Source organism: Phodopus roborovskii, unplaced genomic scaffold, assembly GCF_943737965.1.
Source record: "Phodopus roborovskii unplaced genomic scaffold, PHOROB, whole genome shotgun sequence".
Classification (NCBI taxonomy): domain Eukaryota; kingdom Metazoa; phylum Chordata; class Mammalia; order Rodentia; family Cricetidae; genus Phodopus; species Phodopus roborovskii.
The window spans coordinates 1,909,258-1,930,444 of record NW_026126549.1 but is presented as its reverse complement, the minus strand read 5'-3'; the positions used below and the strand labels follow the sequence as shown (position 1 = coordinate 1,930,444).

The 21,187-nt window shown below is 44.7% G+C and overlaps 1 protein-coding gene across 4 annotated transcripts in view; it reads right to left on the bottom strand.

Moving 5' to 3' along the window:
• Positions 1 to 21,187, bottom strand: part of Arhgap26 (Rho GTPase activating protein 26) — a 369,188-nt gene that overhangs the window by 252,737 nt on the left and 95,264 nt on the right. For all 4 annotated transcript variants that reach the window (XM_051201017.1, XM_051201020.1, XM_051201018.1 and 1 more), the window contains exons 2-6: positions 14,423 to 14,518; positions 12,771 to 12,832; positions 9,117 to 9,188; positions 2,345 to 2,446; positions 865 to 975 (exon numbers count right to left, since the gene is read on the bottom strand). In XM_051201017.1, coding sequence (XP_051056974.1) covers positions 865 to 975; positions 2,345 to 2,446; positions 9,117 to 9,188; positions 12,771 to 12,832; positions 14,423 to 14,518 — 443 coding nt within the window. The remainder of the gene's footprint in view (positions 1 to 864; positions 976 to 2,344; positions 2,447 to 9,116; positions 9,189 to 12,770; positions 12,833 to 14,422; positions 14,519 to 21,187) is intronic.

The window sequence follows — 21,187 nt, the reverse complement described above, 5'->3', positions numbered from 1 at the left end:
GCTAGAATAATGCTCACCAAAAGCAAGAATTTTCTGCGTAAGAAAACTTGTTTTTTTTTTTTTTTAATTTAGAAAGGTTTTTTTTTTATGGCTGAATACTTTTTTAAACTCTTCATACACGAATGCCTTTTGACAAAATCCATTTTCCTCCCCTCCTGCAACTCTTCCCCTGTCCCTTCCCCTGTCTCTTTCCCAACCCTCATGTCTCCATAAAGTCTTCCTAACTGAGTCCACGCCACAGGAGGTGGAGTGGTACCACAGATGCATGGAACCCTAACAAGGATGGTACAACCATCTGGTCAGACTTCTTCCCACATGGCACTCTTTCCCTCCCATTGGGACACTGGCTAAGTCTGGATTCCACCATGGTCCCCTCAGCAGAATCTCTGTGCCACTCTGCTATGACAAATGTACAGAGAGGAATCGCCTTATATAAGAGCCTCCCACAGAACCTGACTGGGGCAGAGGGGCTCCGAAGCCAAGCACAGAATGTGAACACCACGGTGCACTGCTTCCTAGAATTACTCCTTCATCTGGATTGGTGGAAGAGTGGGACAGGGCAGGACTCCTAGACTGTTAACTACTTCCTAGCAAGATGGGAGCTGTCCCCTCTGGAATCCCACTAACGCTTTTCCCCTGCAGATCAAACAGTGTACCAGCAAGAGGCAGGAGCTGACGCTGACTTACTGTCTCCACACTGAGTTGTCTAACAGCAGCTCCCATGCTAGGAAGAGTGCAGAGAACCAGTGGCGGGCCTTTCTCTGCACAGCCCTGGGCTGGGGATGCTCAGCATCCTCCTGTGTGGGGGCAGCATTATCACTGTCACAAGCTGGGTAGTTCAGATGAAAGGAAACAGCTACTCACGGGCTCCACAAACTCGAACATCTTTCTCTCTTGGACTTCCTGAACCTTAAAGACATACTCCAGGGACACTTCGTAGAAATGCTGCCGAACCAGGTCCACTTGGCTGTCTGCCTACAAACAGACGGAATTTAACACAAAACCAAGTTATTACCTAAGGAATACACTAAGAAAGGAGAAAATATATGGAGGTAAATTTTTAAAAGAAATCGAACAACATGATACCAAAGAAAAATGGTAAGCTACTGAACTCTATGCCAAACATTATGTCTATAAATACACATACACACACCCATGTGCACACACACACGAATACACATGTGCATGCATGCATGCACACACATACCTCCAGCTTGACCTACCAAGCAATTATTTTGTGTTTCTTGAAAGAAGCAGTCTCCAGAACTTTAAGTTCCACAAAAGTAAATCCTTTGTTTCAGTCCCACAAAACACCCATATCCTGAACAGACCCATAGAAGTGTCCAGTGAATATTAGGTGACAGAACAAATATTATTTGGGGTACAAACTTCATAGCCATTGAAGAACACTACTTTTTAAAATATCATCATCATCCACTAGATGGCAGCATCATTCCACCTGATGCCCTTAAATCTCTTCCCTCATGGATGTAAGGACTCAAACTGAAAAACTCCAAGAACAATGAAAATGGTGGCAGCTCCATGGATGTCACTGACTTCTCTTTCAAAATTAACCACTTTTTAAAAGAACTTCCAATAATTTTTTTAATTAAAATTCAAAAAAAAAAAAAAAAAAACAAGGAGCAAGTCAGAGAATCTTTTTTTTTTTTTTTTTTTTCTTGTGATGGGTGATGTTAGGGAATTGACCCATGCACACACAGCCTTATACTCTGCCATTTAAGATTATACCCCTGACCCTTGTTTTTTTGAGACAGGCTGGCCTTGAACTCGTAATCCTCCTTCCTTGGCCTACCAAGCACTGGCATTACAGGTTTTCTGCCACCATGCCAAATCAAAGAATATTTTAGTAGAAAAGATTAACAACATTCAAAATACATGTGTGACAGTAAGATATCATTAAAGCTAGAAAGAATCCATTAAAAGTTATTATTAAAGTAAGCTAACCCAATTATATCAGATGCCAGTCTTGTAAGTCATAACACGAGGGAGGCAGGAGGTCAAGGGGGCAAAAACACAACACTAAGGCCAAGTGTGAGAGGCAGCAAGCAGACCCCAGCTGGAAATGAAGACACACGCCCAGGAACAGGCACGGTCTGCTCAGCTGGCAGTGGGCAGCGCTGCTCCTGTGCCTCTAGCAGGTGACAGAGCAGGGAATCAGTATGCCAGAGCACACGGAGGGCACGGCCCTGGAGGAGGTTTCAGGATGGAGCGCCCATTTCTCAGGTCTCCTCCAGTCTAGGTATTGGCTCACAAACAGCAGTCAGCATATATCTGCAGCACCACGCAAAAACTCACACCATGCAGGAGCTCTGTGGTTCCTTACCTCCTGCAGCTGGGATTCCTTCTTTTTGGAAGACAAATTCAAATGCTTTTCTAAGATGCTGCAATACTTCTCTGTCTCTTTGTCATACTTCTTTTTGGCTTCCTGGGGACAGAGGGGATGGGGGGAGGGGAGGTAAGCAGTTACAGAAATGAAGTAGCTGGGTCCCTTCAGGACCTTTGTGTGCTCAGTTCACCATCCCCTGTTCCCAAACTGATGATGCTCCTGTTCTTCAGATAATGTCCATCGAGTGCAGGCCACACTCAAAACAAAAGCAAAAGCATCCCTGATGCTCACAGGTGGGCTTGTGATGGTGACAGCACGGGCCACCCAGGATGAATTACTCGTGACATGAAAGCCTGGACTGTGGTGTCATGGTATGAAACCTGGTGTGGCCCATGTAAACCTGAGTCAAAGAAATGGGACATGGAAATTCTTTCCTTTTGTTGAGAAGTTTTTATTAGCTTAAATTATTGTCTAAAAATAAAAAATAATTTAATAATGTACACATCAACCTTTGTTCTCCCACCGCGTCCTTGAGTCACCAATGTTCTATTTTTATTCCCCATCTCATAGGTAACGAAACTCAGAAGGAAGCCAATTTGCAAAATGTCATAGAGAATGACAAAGCTGACATCAAGCTAACACTATCTGCCTTTAAAGCCCACGCTTTGTCCACTTGAGACACGGTCACAGGCAATCCCCTTGCTCACCATACTGCTGTGGGCAGCGTTAGGAAGCTGCTCAAGCCCAACGTGAATGCTCAGGCACACTAACTCAATGCGTCAGTCTGCTTTTGACTCATCTAGAGCACAAAGGAGATAATTCTGTGTAACTCTAAAGCCTGTAAGACAAAGGCATTTCCATCCAGATAAAGAAGGTGCCTCTCTAGTCATCTAACACATCCAAGACTAGCAACCACTCTGTCCTAGGCTCTACTTTGGGCAATGACTCCTCTCATGGTGGGAGTGTTCTAGCAGAAAGAGAAACACAATTAACCAGGAAACAAATAAGCAGTATAATTACAGACTACTGAAAGAGCTTAAAAAAAAAAAAAAAAAAAAAAAAAAAAAAGAACAGAGGGTTCTTAGGAGAGGCCTCAGAGGGGAGAAATGTAAACTGAAACCTGCTGAACACCTGAGGAGGCAGAGGGGAGGCTCCCAGAACAGTCAGTCAGCAGTACCAACATCCTAGGGTGGAACTTACACCCTAGGGCAGAACACCCTGAGCCAAGAAGTCTTTAGCCAAGTGAGCTATCATGCTCCAGCATTTCTCCAGTCAAGAGCAGAAAAATGATCATATACACACTTAGCAAGCACGAATCCATTCCCACAAATCTGAGTGTGGCTTAAAAGCCTATGCATTCTCAAAGCATGAACCACTCAAACATGAGTGAAGAAAAGGCTTACAGAAGAAACAGTGGCCCTCCAAGTCTGAGAATGGTCCAGGCAAGTGGTTCTTCTTCATTAATCCATAAGCTTGCAGTAGGATTCCAACTCCACTCAGTGCTCACGTCACACATATCCACTCTCACTGGCCTATTGGCCAGCAACCCCACAGAGCAGCCTAGGGCCGGGCAGGGCCTGGCCAAAGGTTAGGAAGGGCTGGGGAACATGAGTCATTAGCATTTTGTAACTTTTCAGACAATGGAACCTCCAAAGTCCATGGTCAATGGATAGCCATAATCAGAGAAGGGAACAGAGGGAAGGAAGGAAAGAAAAAGCAGTGGCCTCCATGCTGAGACAGAGCCAAGGCCTCTGCAGGAAAAGTCCACACTAACGCATCACCGCTATCACATAATACTTGACAAAAGCATATGCAGGAAGAAAGGGTTCGTCCTGATTCAGTTCCATGGTACAGTTCATCACATGGGAAAGTCATGGTGCGAGGAGGCTGAGGCAGTTGGTCACGCTGCAGCCAGAGTCAAAAAAAGCATGGGGAGATGAGTACTGGTGCTTAGTTAGTAGCTTTCTCCTTTTAGTCTTTAAAAAAATACTGTTTAATTAGGTACCTCTCTGTGTGTCTGTGTAGGGATATGAGTAGGGGCCCAGAGAAGCTAGAAGGTGGAAGTTGAAAGTCCTGGGACTGGAGTTACAGGCTGTTGTGAACTGCCTGATGAGGGTGCGGGGAACTGAACTTGAGTTCTCTGGAAGAACATATATGCCCTCTTAACCGTTAAGCTATCTCTCCAGTCTCTTTTATTACCAACACTTTCCAGGACTCAACTTTCTCCTCTACACACACAGGATGACTAGATAAGTTCATTGTTCAAGTTTCATCTTCCAGCTCACAACTCTGCAATAAAATAGGAATGTTCACTCTTCACACAGCTACTTGGATTAAATGACTTAGACTATGTACAGTATTTAGCAAAGTAACTGCCACATGGATAGCACTCGGTATGCTCCAATGATGGAAATGATGGTGAGAGGAGCGATAATCGGGTAATAAAGGCCACTGGTAGTACTGACAGTGGTACTGATGGTGCTAGTGGCAGTAGTGATTGTCACAGTGATGGTGGTGGTACTTGTGGTAATGGTGGCAGTAGTGGTGGCAATGATGCTAGGAGTGATAATGGTTATGCTGGCTGAATTTTAAGTCAACTTGACACAAGCTAGAGCCATCTGTGAAGAAAGAATATCAACTGATATGATGCCCTGACCATATTGGCCAGTAGAACATTTTCCTGGTTGATGACTGCTCTGAAGGGCCTAGTTCACTATGGGCAGTGGCGCCACTCCTGACTTGGTTGGTCCTATAAGAAAGCAAGGTGAGTGAGCCACAAGGAGCAAGCCAGTACACAGTGCTCTCCCTTGGCTTCTGTTTCAGTTCCTGCCTCCAGGCTCCTGCCTTGAGTTCCTTCCCTGACTTCCTTTGGTCATATCCTCTGAAGTGAACCCTTTCTTCCTCGGGTTGCTTTTGGTCATGGTGCTTTATGCCAGCAATTTCAACTCTGAGACAATGGTGATTAATGCTGGTGGTGGTGGGGAGTGCTGCTGCTGCTACTGTCCCCAGTGATGGTGACGGTAATGATGGAAACGGTGATAGTGTCGGTAGAGCTGATGGTGATAAGGTACTTCTCATCTGCAACCACTTCCTTTCCATCAAATGCAACATTGGACTTGCAAGTCTCAGCTCAATGAAGGTAACCCTCCCTAAGCATATACCACAGCTTGGAATTAGACATCTGTTTATAGCTTTGTGTCTAATGCCTTCCTCTCAGCCAGGACACCCACAGTGCTTGTCGTTCATCAACCCAACCCAGAGTATAGTGCTGGGCTCTCACATATATTACTTTGTTTTTGTTTTTAACTATGATGTATACATGTGTGTGTATCTGTACATGGGTTTATGCTTGTGAATATGTGCACTTAGAAGCCACAGGGGGCATCAGACAACCTGCAGCGGAAATTACAGCCAGTTGTGTGGGTCTTAGAAGGAAATTCAGGTCCTCTTCAAAAGCAAAATGCACACATTTTCAGGCCTTCTCATATACTCTTAATGATTCGTGTACCTAATATCATAACCACAGATGTTATGAGTAAATGTTCACAGGGAAGTTGCAGAAGTGAAATTTAGAACAAGCAGCCAACCTCTAGACTCGCTCTTAACCACTACTCTGAGATGTCTATTCCAGTTTCATTACAGAACACAGCATTACCACTCCACCTCCTATGCAGAAAAAGCCAACTTGCTCAATTCAGAAACATAAGTTTGGGGCCACGGTTAGATCAAGATCTGGGGTCACACTTTATTCCTGAGTGTTTTCTCCCACAAAAATTACCAAGGGCCCTGTTATGGTTGGTGCTAATTGCCAACTTGACAAACTCTGGAATTACCTGGAAGACAGGCTTCAGCATACCTGTGGGGGATGATCTTGATTGTGTTAATGGAGAGGTGGGACCCCTCTCCCACTGTGGGAAGACCAGTCAGACCTGGATCCTGCATTGCATAGAGATAAAACCTGGGGGGAGCAGGCATTCACTGCTCTGTTTCTTGGCTGGGAATATGATGTGACCAGTCACCTCAAGCTCTTACCACTAGGATTCATGATACCCATATCATGATACCCATGAGCGCAAATGAACTCTTTCTTAAGCTGCTTTGTCAGGGTATTTGATCACAAATAAATAAATAAACAAAAGAGTCTAAGATGAACTCCACTTCCTGCAGCTTTCATATGGACCCCTGTGCAACAGGTTGTTATAGCAACGAATACAGCAGCAGAGAAGAGAGGCAGCAACAGGAAAAAAATCATTTTAGCATCAAATAGGCAGTTCAGGAACAAGCTCCTGACTATCCAAAATAGGTGAAGAGCCCTGCTGGCTCCTTGGGTGTCTCTGGGGCACCTCTCTAGGTTGCCTTTAAGCTTTGTTTGTTTTCTGTTAAATTCACCCAATACTGTGATATAAATGTATGGGCTGGCAGAGTAGTAGAGAAGGAGATTTACTGGGAAAGAAAACAAGAAATGACAAAGGAGGAGGGATAAAAAGTCACCCCAAATATCAAAATGAATTATTAATGATTTGATGACTAAGAGAGACTCAGCATGCCTGAGGGGAACCTTAGAGCAGTGACACTCATCCCACCAGTAAGCAAAGGAGCATTTTCCTGCCAGGACCACTGTGCTTGCTTCTCCTCCCCAGTAACTATGGTAACTCTCAAAACAATACAGAGAAGTGCCAGAGTGGGAGGGCGTCTGCCATCTCCATTGGAAGTAGCTAATGTAACAATGACAGACAGGCATGTCGGCTCTGCTTCTACCATGCCTCTGCCATGAGTGTCTGGACACGGGAAAACACAGGTCCAGGCCACTCAAGAGAAGGCTGCTCCCTAGACCACTGAGAGAGTTTGCTGGCCATATATTTTCAAATATCACAGAGAGGTTCAGTCATGGACAAGCATCTTAACAAAACAAGACTTCCTTCCAATTACATGTTCCTGCACCTCTGAAACAAAAACAATACATACTTCTTTCTTCTGAAATGTTCACTTGAATGGGTACAAATCCACTGTATACTAGGATAAAAAATTCTTCCATGGTCTTCCCTTCAAACTAAGCTTCCCTCTAAAAGCCTTGACTAGTTATCATCCCTTTCAGTAGTCATGACTATTTCTAGAAAGCTGCTGGAAGGCAGGGGAGGAACTGGTCGCCAGGGAGGCTACAGGGAGAAAAAGAAGCTCACTCTTAGATGACCTCTCCAGTACAGTTTTCAAAGTAAAATCTACAGCAAGTGTGGTGTTGACTCAAACATCCCACCCCACCCCCGGCCCCCGGAAGATGGCTCAAGGGACTGTTTTTTAGTTTATACACAACTCTAGACTATCAAGAATATGTGGGATTGACAGCTTTTTGCTTCCATTGATTAGGATGAAAACATCTCCCCTGCAGGTAGCCTCTAACTCCCTGCTGAAGGTCAGCCAGCTAGTTTAGCTAGTGACTTAACTCAAGGCCAGGGAACAGGCTTCCTCTGCCCCCTTCTAGTAACACCTTACAAAAATTAGTTTTCTCCAACATACTCTTACTGAGTATACAAATCACAGGGCTGTGCACAGCAGTAGATGGACAACACAAAAGAAGTTCAATAGTACTTCTAGAAGGCTTTTTTGTTTTGGGGGGTTTTTGTTTGTTTGTTTTGTTTTTGTTTTTTGGCTTTTTTGTTTGTTTGTTTTTGTCTCATAATGCTTTGTCTAGTCATTTTTTTTTACCTTACACGCTGTTTATGTTATGATTTCTGATTTTGAATTGTTATGGGATTCGTAAGTGTGGAAGTGCCTATGTCTCTGTGTTCCTTTTGCTTTTTCTTTGGCTTTTTATTTATTTGTTTTTTTTCTCCTGTTTGTTTTGTACTATTCTGGTTTGTTTTGGAGGAGGCTGTTTTGTTTCTTAGTTGAAAGAAAAATTTGTAATTTGGTTGGGTGGAGATATGGGGAGAATCTGGGAGGCATGGGGGGAAGGGAAACTATGATCATACTATAGTGTATTAAAAGATCTATTTTCAATAAAAATTAAAATTAGGAAGAAAGAATTAGCTGTTTGGTCTTAGTGCCTCAAGGTCAGTAGTAACAAATGGTGAGCTCTAGGCTAAAGCATGAGTACAGTTATGAGTCTAGCCTGGATGAAGAACATGTATGCTCTTAATTTTGCCCACTTTGGAAATCAACTCTAAGCCTGTTGTGTTTCAGTTTCTATTGAAAATCTGAACCAGCTAACAAGGCAGGTTCATTTCTACTGAGGGCCTGCAAGATAGCTCAGCTGTTAAAAGGTGCTTGACCTTGATCTGAACTCAGTTTCCAGACCCCATCTGCTGAAAGTTGTTCTCCAACTTCCACATGAGCACTATGGCACAAGCACACACACACATAGACACACAGACACACACACACACAAATAAATAAATGTGCTTTGTTTAATGAAGCATATGAGAACTCCTAATGTCCCCAAAGCCTAGTTCATAACTCCACTTAAATGCAATTCTGGTCCTCCTCCACACTCACTATTGCACAAAAAATGAGTAGATGGACCAGTCAGTCCACTGTCCAGGCACACAGACACCTATCACACAGAGGCAGTGCCTCTGCCTTGAGTGGTTTATGAACTAGCACCAAACAATCAGCTAACAAAACACGGTGATGGTGCTGATGGTGGTGATCCTCGGCAAACTGAAGAGGAGCTGGGCTGCAGACTTGTCTGGGAGCATGGGCTGGAACTGCGGAAGTGCTGCAGTCTTGGGCTCCACCCTAAAGGTAAGAACAAAGCTTGCAAAATCCTCACCCTGGCAGCCCCGATCTGCTCCTTCCGAAACTTCTCCAAGGGTGTGATAAGCACATCGCTGGCATTCTCAATCTGATGAAGAGAAGCAAAGGGCAAGAAGCAAAGGCAAGATTAGTCATGCAGCCCATCAGCACTTCCACAGATGCTCCCCCTGACCTCCAGATGGAGCCTGAGCGGCAACACAGTCCATGTGCTGCACTCACTGTACAATGGTTCCTTAAAACAAGAGTCTGCTCGGAGACTCCAAATGGGACCTTTCTCCTGTAAGAGTCTACTGCTATTTTAGACAGAGTCCCACTGTGTAGCCCAGGACAGCCTGGGACTTACAGCACTCTAAACCTCAGCCTCCTGAGCTCTCAAACAAGTGGATCTAAAGGGTGGGCAACCACTTGAAGGTTGTAGAGACCTGGTAACAGAGGCACTCTAAGTATCAAGCTTCTGGTGACATAAGCTCAACATTCACACAAGCTACAGGCAAAGGGCATCAACAGTGAGTCTCAGTTAAAATCCAAAACATCTTTGGACATCTACGGAGGAGACCTTCCAAGCATGATGAGCTCCTTAGGGAATTACCTGGGACCGAGACCCCCTACATCCTGACCAATGACTGTCTCCCAACTGTATTTTCCAGGGCTCAGGCATCAGTTCCCACATTCTGATTCATTGTCACACCAAGGGACCTCAAATGCACCAAATCTGTCCTACTGTGGGTCCTCTATCAATGGCTTTTCCCTCTGATGCTCTTTTAGAATCAGGGTTTCAATCTGAAGGTCACTTCTCTCTGTAATTCGGAGAAGCTGTCCATAAACCCAGCCTTTCGGAACGCATAGGCCAGATAGTATTCTGGCTCAGGACTGTCACCTACTGACACATACAAAGCCCCTGAAAATACTCACTCATCCCAGTATTCCCAGAGCGCCAAAGAAATCAGAAACAAAGGCATGCTCAAACACTTCTGAATGACCAAATGAGTGAGTGAATGACTCCTTGGTGAGCTGCCAAGTGTGTGACCACGAACAAAACATTTAAATCCTCTGGACTCTAATTTCCTAATCCAGAAAAATGAGGGGGCTGAATTGTTCCAGCTCTAAGAGTCTATGGTCTTTTCTAAAGCAGCGCAATATTTTACAATCTTTACTCATTGCTCAGCCTTCTCTCAACTAGTTATTTCAGGAATCTCACTTCAACAAAGCATTATTTTCCCTAAATCATATGCATGCCCTTCACAATGGCAATGACACAGTAAATGCCAGAGGCTCTGGACAGACACAGTAAAGAACTGAGTGGACAATGTGAAGGACAGGGAAGGGCAGGTCTCCATGTTTATTCCCATCTGCCAGTTTCTCGGTTTTGAAAGCACTGACCTCTGCAGAGTACCTTTTAACACTGCAGTGTGGCAACAGTAACGAACGTACCTGATTTTCATTGCTAACCCGTATTGTTTAATTAGTTTATGTAGGCCTTTCCCATAAATCAACTGCAAGTTCCTGAAGTTCACAAAGGTGGGCCGAGCCTGTGGATGAGTGGTTTTCAAACTCACCTGCACAAGAGAATCCCCAGAGGAGCTTTTACAAATCCTGGGAGCCAGGCCCCTCTTGAGACGAATAACTTAGTCTCTGGTCCTGATCCCAGACATTGGTGTTTGTGAAGTCCCTCAAGTTATCCCAGTGGGCACCCATGCTGAGATGCTAGCCCTAAGGAGACTAGGGATACGCTAGCACTCAGGTGCTCTCATGGGAAGCAGGACAACTAGTCCTCATCCTGGTACTCTATCACTTTCAGTCCTCATCCCAGTGCTCTTAGCACTATCAGTCTCGACAAGACCTGTGTTCTCATCTTCTATCAAAAGAGAAACTGCAGACAGTAAGGAGTAACTGGACTAATGGTAGAGCACAGGGGCCAGTCTCTGTCCTCAGGAACTTATGGTTACTAGCCACACAGATGTCCGAAGTAATTGTCCAGACATATGTGGTAAATGCAGAATCCGTGGAATTAACCAAATGTTCAGAAAACACAATTTGGATGGCCAAGTGACCCAAAGAGCCATGGGTCCCCAGAAGGGTACAGCTTTGCTAAGCTGAGCCAAACTGATGATAAAGCTGTCCCAGGGAGAGGCTTGGGTTGGCCAGATACTCAGAGGCAGACAGCGGAGAGGAATAATAAAATTGCAGAGGCAAGTTGAAAAAAGTATAATCCAGTCATTGTTCCCCTACCACAGGCCACAGCAATCTGCAGGATATTCAGGGTGATTTGCTTACCACACCCCACCCCCAAATATTGACATGAGCCTGAATCAGACTCAGAAGAGTCATTGTCCTTTCTCGGGCACTAGCATACACACACTCAAGCTTTCACCTCCTTCTACCCACCACCACACCTGCTCTGCCACTGGTGCTCCAGTTTGGGATCAAGGGGAAAGCAATCAGTAGTCAGAAGAGGGAGCATCTCTAATAGGCAAAGGGTAGGGGAGTTTTGAAGAAATCGCCATCTTTTGGTGTAATACCGATTTGGGGTTGAATCAAAACTGCACAACTTATTAACCATGTGAGCCTGGACAGGCAACTTGGCCCCTGTAGGCCTCAGTATCTTTATCTGGAAAACAAGGATGACAGGGATGGGACTTCAGAGTTATCATGGCTGCACAACGTCTTGGAAACTAAGAGCTCCTTGCTGTGGGCAACTGCTACAGAAATGGAAGGAAAATGCTCCAATTCTGTCATCCTTCTGGCTTCTGGCACTGGCTACCTGGATATGAGCCCCGCGCCCCGCCACAGATACAAGCCAGCATGAAGCCTACTGAGGGCTTCTGAAAAGACTTCACTCCTGCTACCTTGGGGATATGAGAAATGGAAAGGGACCCCACCCATTAACACTGAAAGACTTCATGACAGATGCAGGTTTGAAAGCACTGTTTCGGAACCTGGAGGTCAGCGGCAGCTTCTTGAATTTGCAGACTCTTTCTGAAGCTCCCACAGTTACATTCTTGCCAGGTTACATTTCCTGACTGCCAGCTCTGTGGCAGGTGCCTTGGAGCTAGAGTGAAGCAGTGGTGTCTCCCTTCAAAGGGCCACTGGACGGGTTTAATGAGACGTGGAGAAGCAGACTACCACACATGCTTTCTCTTTCTGCCACATTCCTGAACGTGAATTCCGTCCAAAGCACCACCCCAAAGTCATGCATGCATGCATCTGTGCTTGCGTGTGTGCCAAAGACTAGCATTAATGCTATCCTTCAGTTATTTGTCCACTTTCCATCTTACTTTTTTGAGAGATTCTTCTCCTGATGCTAGAACTCACCAATTTGGACTGGCTGGCCAGCAATCCCTGGGGATTACAGGTATGCACCACTCGACCCAGCTTGTTACACGGCTGCTGGGGACCTGAACTAGGGTCCTCATACTTATGCTGTAAGTGCCTTAGTGACTGAACAACCTCCCCAGACCTACAGTGAATCATGAGGATGATGATATGCTTCCAAAGTTATGCACTGGTAATTCTTTAACATTCACAGAAAGCTTTGCATTTTACAAAGGTTCACAACCTCAGAGGACTCCAGAGGCAGTCTCAACTTAAACCTGGGTCTTCTGACAGCAAATTCCTAGCTCTCTCAAGGTACACAGACTGTCTGGGACCAGGAGGAGCCAAGGATACTCACCATGCGACTCCGCTCATCTTCAAGATTCCTGAGAACGGTGGCAAATTCTTGCAAGGATCTCGCTGGAAGAGAGAAAGAAGCCATGAACTGAAAGAAGAATGATGGGTGTGTGAAAACAAATTACAAATTTAAATTCTATATGCACACAAATGCCCAAAGTCAACTTCTGTCTGCAGATTCCCTCATCTTTTAATCATTAACCACTGAAGACAGGATGACCCAGAAAGGCAGGTTAATTGCTCCTGGAACACCAGCTAGAGGATTTCTCCAAGGAAAAGATCCACCTATTCCTGAGCATTCCCAGGACTGCTGAGGGCTGGCAGGTTCCCAGCCCTGGGGTTGGGAGGGGCAGAGTTCCACTAAGGAGCTGAAGGATTTCCTGAACTGCATCAGAAATCAGAATCCGACTTTTTCTTTGGCATGATAACTAAACAAATAGAAGCAGAGAAGCCACATCTCTGGCATCTCCTTGAGCTCCTTCTTGAGTTCTGAAGCCACTCATTAGTACAATGCAGTCTGCAGCATAGCCATCAAACACAGAGGGTCTTTGCCAGAATCTTTCATGAAGGCAACAGACACTTGGTGAAGTAGCCTCAGGACTTTAGAATACATGGGCAATGATGGAAAAGCATCATGATTTGCAACAAGGACACATTTTCATTGCTCTCCACTACTTCCCAGATGTCTTTGCTCATACCCAGAGCCTAGTGTTCTGCCTGGCAACAGACTCAAAAATCATCCAAACAACCTTAACTTTCTCAGTTCTTTTCTATTTCTTTGGTACTGGGAACTGAACCCAGATCCTCGTATACACTAAGATGCTCTACCATCGGGCTGCAATCCTACCCCCAACTCGTCTTAGTTCTTCCTCCCTTTATAGGGCATCAACCAAGACACCCAATAAAAGAAAAAAGAAAAGAATATGAGACCCTAACAAAGTGATGAGTCTTGGCTGGACCCATGCTCTGTGCTCAGAGCTGCCTATGGGAGAGAGAAGGGGACAGTAAAGAGGGAAGCAGTGCAGCATGGTAATACATAGGAGCTCACCTCCACCTCTCAGTAAGGAAACAAAAGGAGAGAGATGGGGGCCCAGGGAGATGGCCACCGAGCCCTACTCCCACTCTGCAGGCAGTGACAGTTACATGGCTCCAGCCAACTGTTTCCAGGCCAAAATGGAAGGCCACTAGATCAAATTTGTGAAATTTTAAAAGGAAAAAAAAAAAAAACAAATTGAGATAAGTTCAATTTACATGGTAATTCAGTTTAAAATAAAAAGTCAACTAAAATATCACACGATGCTCATCCCAGTCCATTAGCTAACACTATGTAATCTTGATCCAATTCTCTTTATGGTCTGCTTTCACTCATGTCTTGGGTTCTTAGCATGGGTTGGGTAAGGGAAAGAAGGAGAGAGTTGGGTGAGAGCACCATCACAGAACTCCCAGCTTCCTCCTGCTTCCTCCTGCTCCTTCCAGTTTCCTTTATTGCACAGGGATTGGGGCCAAGGCAAGGAGAAGTCCCACTCTGACCTTCCTGTCTAGGCCTTCCACTACCCACTGGATTTCTACCCTTACTAACAGGCCTCCTAGCCCATGAGAAGGCTCACTAGGATGACGAGCAAATGTTCCATCTTTCATAAGGTTATGACTTACCTATACACATCTCATCATCTGTTTCTGCATCTCCTATACACTGAAATTTAAATTCATTTAGGGAATCTGCAAACTTCCGCTTTGCTGAAGACAAATCTAACAAAAAAAAAAAAAAAAAAAAAAAAGAGGGAAAGAAAAATTATCAACATTAAATTGGCCTTCCTAGTTGTTGCCCTTTTTAAGTCCTTCTGTGTATACTTAGCAAGGTTTGTTGGGGAGACCATTTCACAAAAGAAAAGTTAACTCAAAATAGTAAATACCTTTTCAGAACAACAACACATTATACAAAGTATTGATTTGCTCTAGTTAACATTTTTATTGCAATTGCTTTAACAATTCAAATCCCATGGGATAAAGATACAATCCAGTGGTAAAGTGCTAGCCTAGCACTCCAAGGCCCTGGGTTTGATTCCCAGCACCAAAATGAAGGTATACATACATATACACATATAAATTTTAATCGTATGTTTGCTTCCTCTGAACACACTGAGGCCTATCATCTCCATTTGAGACATGGGAATCTCACCACTTGAGAACAGGGAGGAAGCCTGGATGAGAAGGAGCATTAGTCCCCAGAGCCCACAGGTACATGCTGCAAAGCCTTCCATGTGATCAGTACAACTGGCCCCGTGTGTGACTAACACATTCTGTAGCTCCAAACGGGAAAGCAGTAAGAGCCTGTGTTGCTGTCTCCAGGTATAAGCACACCTAGCTTCCTCTTCCAACTAAAGACAGACAAGGGCCAAGTTCTCAAACCCTCTCTGACCCATTCTCATTAGTCAATAGCCTGACAAATTTCCATCAGAGCCGTTTTCCATAGTCACCAGAGGAATGAAGCCCTGGCAATGTTTTGTATTGGGATTTTCTTAAGAAGTCAACCCCACACATGGTATCTATAATGAAAACTCTCTGGGGCCCTTGTCAAATTTAAAAACTAAACTTTCCTTTAAGACAGTAATAAAAGCCAATGATCCTTCCTGAGCCCTCAGCTTCTGTTCAGAGCATGAAATCACCAAGGTATCTTTAAGTGGCCTGACAGACAAGGCTGCTCAGTATGACTTGCTTAACTTAATTTCACATGCAGCCTTCCTGAAGATTAGGCTAATCATTCAAATTACCATCTATCCAGGCTTCCCTCATTGAAGGGGAAATGGCATTAAGTTCAAACTCCCAGCGGAGGGTAATAGGAGGCATAACTGGTAACAGGCCTGGATTTAATAAGATGGGAGGTTCTGGCTTCCAGGATCAATGTGACCCCCGAAATAGAAGCATCCCTTCCAACAGTTGAAGGTCATTTAGGTTGTTTCCATTCCCTAACTATTGTGAATAGAGCAGCACTGAACATGGCTGCAAAACTATCTGTGAAGTAATCGCCCAAGGAGTATTACAGCTGGGTCATTTGGTAGACTTATTTTTTTTAGCTTTTTTGAGGTAGGGGTGTGTGTGTGTGTGTGTGTGTGTGTGTGTGTGTGTGTGTGTGTGTGTGTGTAAATAACTAAAGAAGAGGCCATGAATTTGAGAGAAAAAAGGGGAGACACACGGGAGGGACTAAAGGGTGGGAGTGGAGGGGAAATGAGGTAATTATATTGCAATTTCAAAATAATCCCTTCTGTGGCTCCCTTTCTCTCCCTTAAGGTCGGGGTGATGATTCTTAGTGTTTGATGCATTTGGTTTCCCTTCCCCTGGTATGGGCAATGCAATTTGCTGGGAGTTTGCTGAACAATCGGGGAAGAGGCACATTTACAGATCAAGCCCTGAGTGAGTGAGTGTCCCTTCCAAGCCAGAGCTGTTAGTACAGGGTGGCCAGGCTTGGGGTGGGGGTTGAGGGGGGATGTGCTCTCCTCAGTCTGGAGCTCATGCAACCTACAAGATCCTGAACCACTTGCCCAGTGCTCAGAAGGCACAGGTCCTAGGCAAAAGCCAGTCTGTTCTACAACACAATAGAAGGCATGCAGGGTGGGGAAAAAAAAACACAGGATCCAATTTCCAACCCCTCCCTCTCATGGAAGAGTTCATAATAAACTGTCCAAATAAGACAGCAGGGAACTGGGCTTCTCTCAGAAGAGGGTCTCCTTCAGCACACAGTTCATCCTGGCAAGCCTGAAAGTCAGAACACCGTGGGACCAAAGGAAACTCAAGACTCCAGACAGGCCAGAGGGGAAAAAGAAAAGATGTAATTTCGAGGTGGAAGAGAAGGACCCCAGGAGTCCTGAAGCACAAGCACAGAAAATGTGAGTGTGGATGTACGCAGTCACATTTTAGTCCTAACGTGCCCTCAATGAGAACTCACAAAACAAGGCCTGAGCAAGCAGTGCAAGCAGGATCACTTCCCTGTCGCCCTGACAGCCCTCTGCCTCCCCAGCAGCACAATCACCTCCACAAAGGAGAAACAAGTGAAATGTAAACTGAGTTGAGGCAAGTTTCCAGGGTGCCCCTGAAAGTCTGAGAGGCCAGCGGTTGCCAACAGGGAGGAAGGGCCAGCTCATGACGAACAGGGCCTCTGGGGGCCCTTCTAAAACTGCTGCCTTGCCAGGTCACAGGCAGAAAGTTACCTGACTTCACTGCCTGGTGGCCCACAGCAGATGGAGAGGCTAGATCTGGGCCTGGTGGGAGATGAGGTAATGAGCTGTGATGGAGTCAATACAGGGCTTCGGGCCAGGGAGGACAACTGAATGGAATGAGAATTCCAGAGCCTGGAACCTGGAAGGAAGCTTACCTTGGACCTAGTAGAGAAGTCTTTCAGGGAAACTACAGTAGGCACTTGTTGTTTTGCTTGCTCGGCATCTGTGCGTGGCCTGAGGCACAGCATCTCCAGCTTACTTAAGGGAACTACCCCTCTGCACTTGCATCCTATGAGAGTCTCTCTGGTTATAGAAGGATCAATCCCAAACTCTTGCTTCCACCCCAACCAGCTTTGGATCCTGGGTTCAAGTTACCTATTTATTAGCTATGACCCCAGATGAGTTACAAAGGGTCAATCACTGATTAGAAGTGAGGGAGGGAGGTCTACTATATAAGCACTTGGCATACTTGTGACTCATCAGTCCTCTTGACTGAGGTCCCTGAAATATGTGGGGACTTCATACTGCACACATCCTGTAAAGATAGTCCCTCTGTGATATTTGGGACAATGATGAAAGCATAAAATACTCAAAAATCACTGTTTCTTGCCTTTTTCAACACAAAAGTATTAGTGATATGTTGATGTAAATCATCACTCTGGGCACACAGTTCTCAAAAGGCATATTGCTAGAGTTTTCACTACTACTCGAACAAGACCCAACCATTTGCATTCCAGTAAAGACTGAAGGGCTGGCGCTAGGGCTGGGTGTGTGCCATGCATCGTGGTCCCAGTTCATATAACTTTGCTATTTCATGTTCAGGTAGCACAAGACACAGCAAGGAGCCAAACAGAATCAGTAATGTTTACTTTATATAACTGCTATTGCAGAAAGGCAGGGTGCTGGCAGGGCAAAGCAAAGAGATCACTGCCTATATCCAAGAAATACAAGACCCCGAGGGGGCAGAAGAAAATAAGGATATGAAAGCAGCTACAAGCCTGAACCTTGAAGGTTTCCTCCCAAAATCTTCCACTCACTCTGATTGGAGGAAGGTGCCCTCCCCTCCCTGGGGATGCCATGGTTTGCCTCAGCAAATACTCCTATGCACACAGCTTAAGAGGCTTGAACACTAGCACAGGGCTTCTTTAAAACAGATGTGTGCCATTATTTTTTCAATAAAACCACCTTAATTTCACACAGCTTTTATCAGTCATATCAAAATCATTTTCACTCTCCCTCCTGGGATAAAACTTAACATAACTGCGTGTACTTGTATATGCCTACCAAACAAAGAACTCAAGGTAGCCTTATAATTATATTTCATTTTGGAAAATACACTGCATTTCTATGCTCTCAGTTATTCTAATTGCATATAACCACCCCTAGGAATTTGCATTAGTCACATCTTTCCCTTCAGATATAGAGTGATTACAGTTGCTAGAAGTGGACCCCTAAGGTAAGAACTTGCTAGGATTTGGCCTCTCAGCTACATAGAGCACAAGAACACCAACAGCCCAGGCCTTGCTAAGGTTTCCCTCCTCTGTCTCATCACACTGTATTTGGAATCATTCTGAAGCCATTCCCCTAGTGGTTTCATCTCCTAACAAAAAAGGGTGCCTCCAAAATCTGCTATGCTGCCATGCTTGGATATAACAACACATGTCATTCATCTCAGCCACCTGAGAGTCACCAGAGAGGACCCATCATGAGAACTGAGAAAAAGACTTGGTTCCTGAAGAACTACTATTTACTCTTTATCTTCACCCACAAGTGCAGTTCTAAATAGTCAAATCCAAATTCGCTCCCCCATATAAGGATACTCTTCTAAGAAGATCAGCCAAGGGCAAAAAAGGACCTCGCTCTCTTGCCACACAAGTTGACACCTCCTCCTCTTGCACAATGTCTGTGTCCAAGCATATATGTTCTGCCCCAAGTAGCTCATAGATTTGCCAGTTCCTCCCCTAGTCTTCTATGTCCTCTACCAAAAATGGATATTACTATTTGCCTAGATGATGGCCACAGCCACCTCTCTTTCCTCCCCATATCTATTTCCAGTCCTTTGACACCAACTGTGTCAGACCTGTGACCACTAGAGAGAAGACTAAAGGACCTCTCAAGGCTGAAAAGATCCTGAGAACCTGACCTGCCACCTCCTGCTCTATCCAGTTCCCCCAGCCTGAGCAGTTCCTGCCACTATGCCTACAGATCACAAGTTACTTCCTCCAAGAAGCCTTCATTGGCTTTTCTTAGCAACTTTAACCTGATCCTGTTTTTCACTTCCTGAATGAATACTATGCAAAACAGAAATTTTGTGTTAGTCATGTAAGTCTGTGATATGCCTTGAAGTAGTAAGTTCTACCCAAGCAGGATAGTGTCCCTTGGCACCTCCATCTGAAACTCAGATCAAGCCTGGCTATGAATGCTACAGAAAGAATAATGGAAGAGAGACATGGAGCACTCCTCAGATGCATCAGCCTACACTGAAGGTAAACTCCCAACTCCATGTTGGATGAGGAGGGAAAAAAAAAAAAAAAGATTAAGTAAGTCAGTAAAAGCTCTCTGACTGATGGGAATTTGAATGGAGCCAGATGTATGTGAAATGTGGGAATGTGCTTACCACAAACATGGAACCACCTCCTCTAATACATCAATGAGGACAATTCTCACAAGACTGGAGCAAGAGCCACCATCAACAGGGGCATTTTAAACCAAATTTTCTCTCTACCAAGGACCTGGAGAGATAAAACTAGAAGCAAACTAAGTGCCAATCACAGTCACATGCCAGCACCAATATGTCCCCAAGCCTGCAGTCAGCAGTGAGTAGGAGAGTTCTTAGAAACCAGAGAGCCCTTCTCACAGAACCCACACTGAAGACAGACAGGGTTTCCCAGGCTCAGAACGCAGTGTTTCACACCCAGTTCAGTGTGCTTAGCTGTGGAAAGAAACGTTGACAGTTTTTGCTAACTGCCATTTTACAGCCTGAATCCCTCTACTCCATCAGCAAGAAGACTATGTTGAATCTCAAAACCAGAAATGAAAACATTTGTCTAGATTCTGACACGTGATGCTACCTACATCCACTAGGTGGCAATCAACCACATCAGACAGTGTACCTAGGAAAGATCCTGCTAACTAGAAAGGAAATACCCTGAGGAGGCTTGGTCCTAACTATAGGAGGATCCTGTCTTCCAGTGAGAAGAGGTGCTCTAATGCTAAGAGGGTGGGTGCTATGTGGAATATTCTGGAAGGATTACATGTTCAAAGTCACTGCCAAACATGAGTGGCTTATTATTCTTCCCGGTTTAGTCGGAGTCAGGTTAGAACACCTCTCACCAGAAAAGATGACATACTCGCAGACACATCAGCCAAGTGTGTTAAATGATGTGTACTCTGATTATAGATCTCTGTGATTTTCCTAAAGCCATTCCTTAAATCTGTATTTCCTAAATGAGATCTCAGCCATCACTGACCCAGAAAAATTTGGTTTTGGACCAGGGTATTCAGGCTAATAAAATGTTCAGAGTTGATTCTAAAAATGAAGTCAGGTGGAACAAGGAAGTGTGTGACTCTTCCCAAGATGAGGGAATTAAATAAAATTTTACTTAACATGGAACTATCCTTAAAGCCTACACTAATACACATCAAAATTGTGCATTAATGGATTGATTTCTAAGTGTGTAGCATGAACTGAGTGGTTAAACTATTCCACCTATAAACAGGGTATTTTTTTTCTTCATTCTGCAATTTGGGAGATGCCTAGGAAGGTTTAACCTTTCTGAGGACCACAAAGTTAATCAGTCCGAAGTATAAGCAACTGGTCTTTCTTTGCACTAATGCCTAGTCTCCTCAAATCCTTGAGGCTCTGATATCGGTGTATTTGAAGAAATAAAAGGATGGTTAATACATGTCCATATCCTTAGAGAGAATTCAAGGTGGAAGGGTCTAATCTGTATACACAAAGCTATAAATTAAATTAGTGTGTGCTAAGGTAATCAGGGGGGCAGGGGCAGCTACAGAATTACAAATTGGGTATTATTTCAGCTGGGCCAGTAGAGACAGCCACAATACAAAGGGAAAAGAGGAAAACAGGGAGTGGCATTTGAGCTGAGCCTTGTTTGTATAAGCAGTAAGTAAGAGGTGTGGGGCAGGAGGCAGGCTCAGGAAGGTAGTCTGAAGTAAAAGCACCCAAACAACATACAGAGGT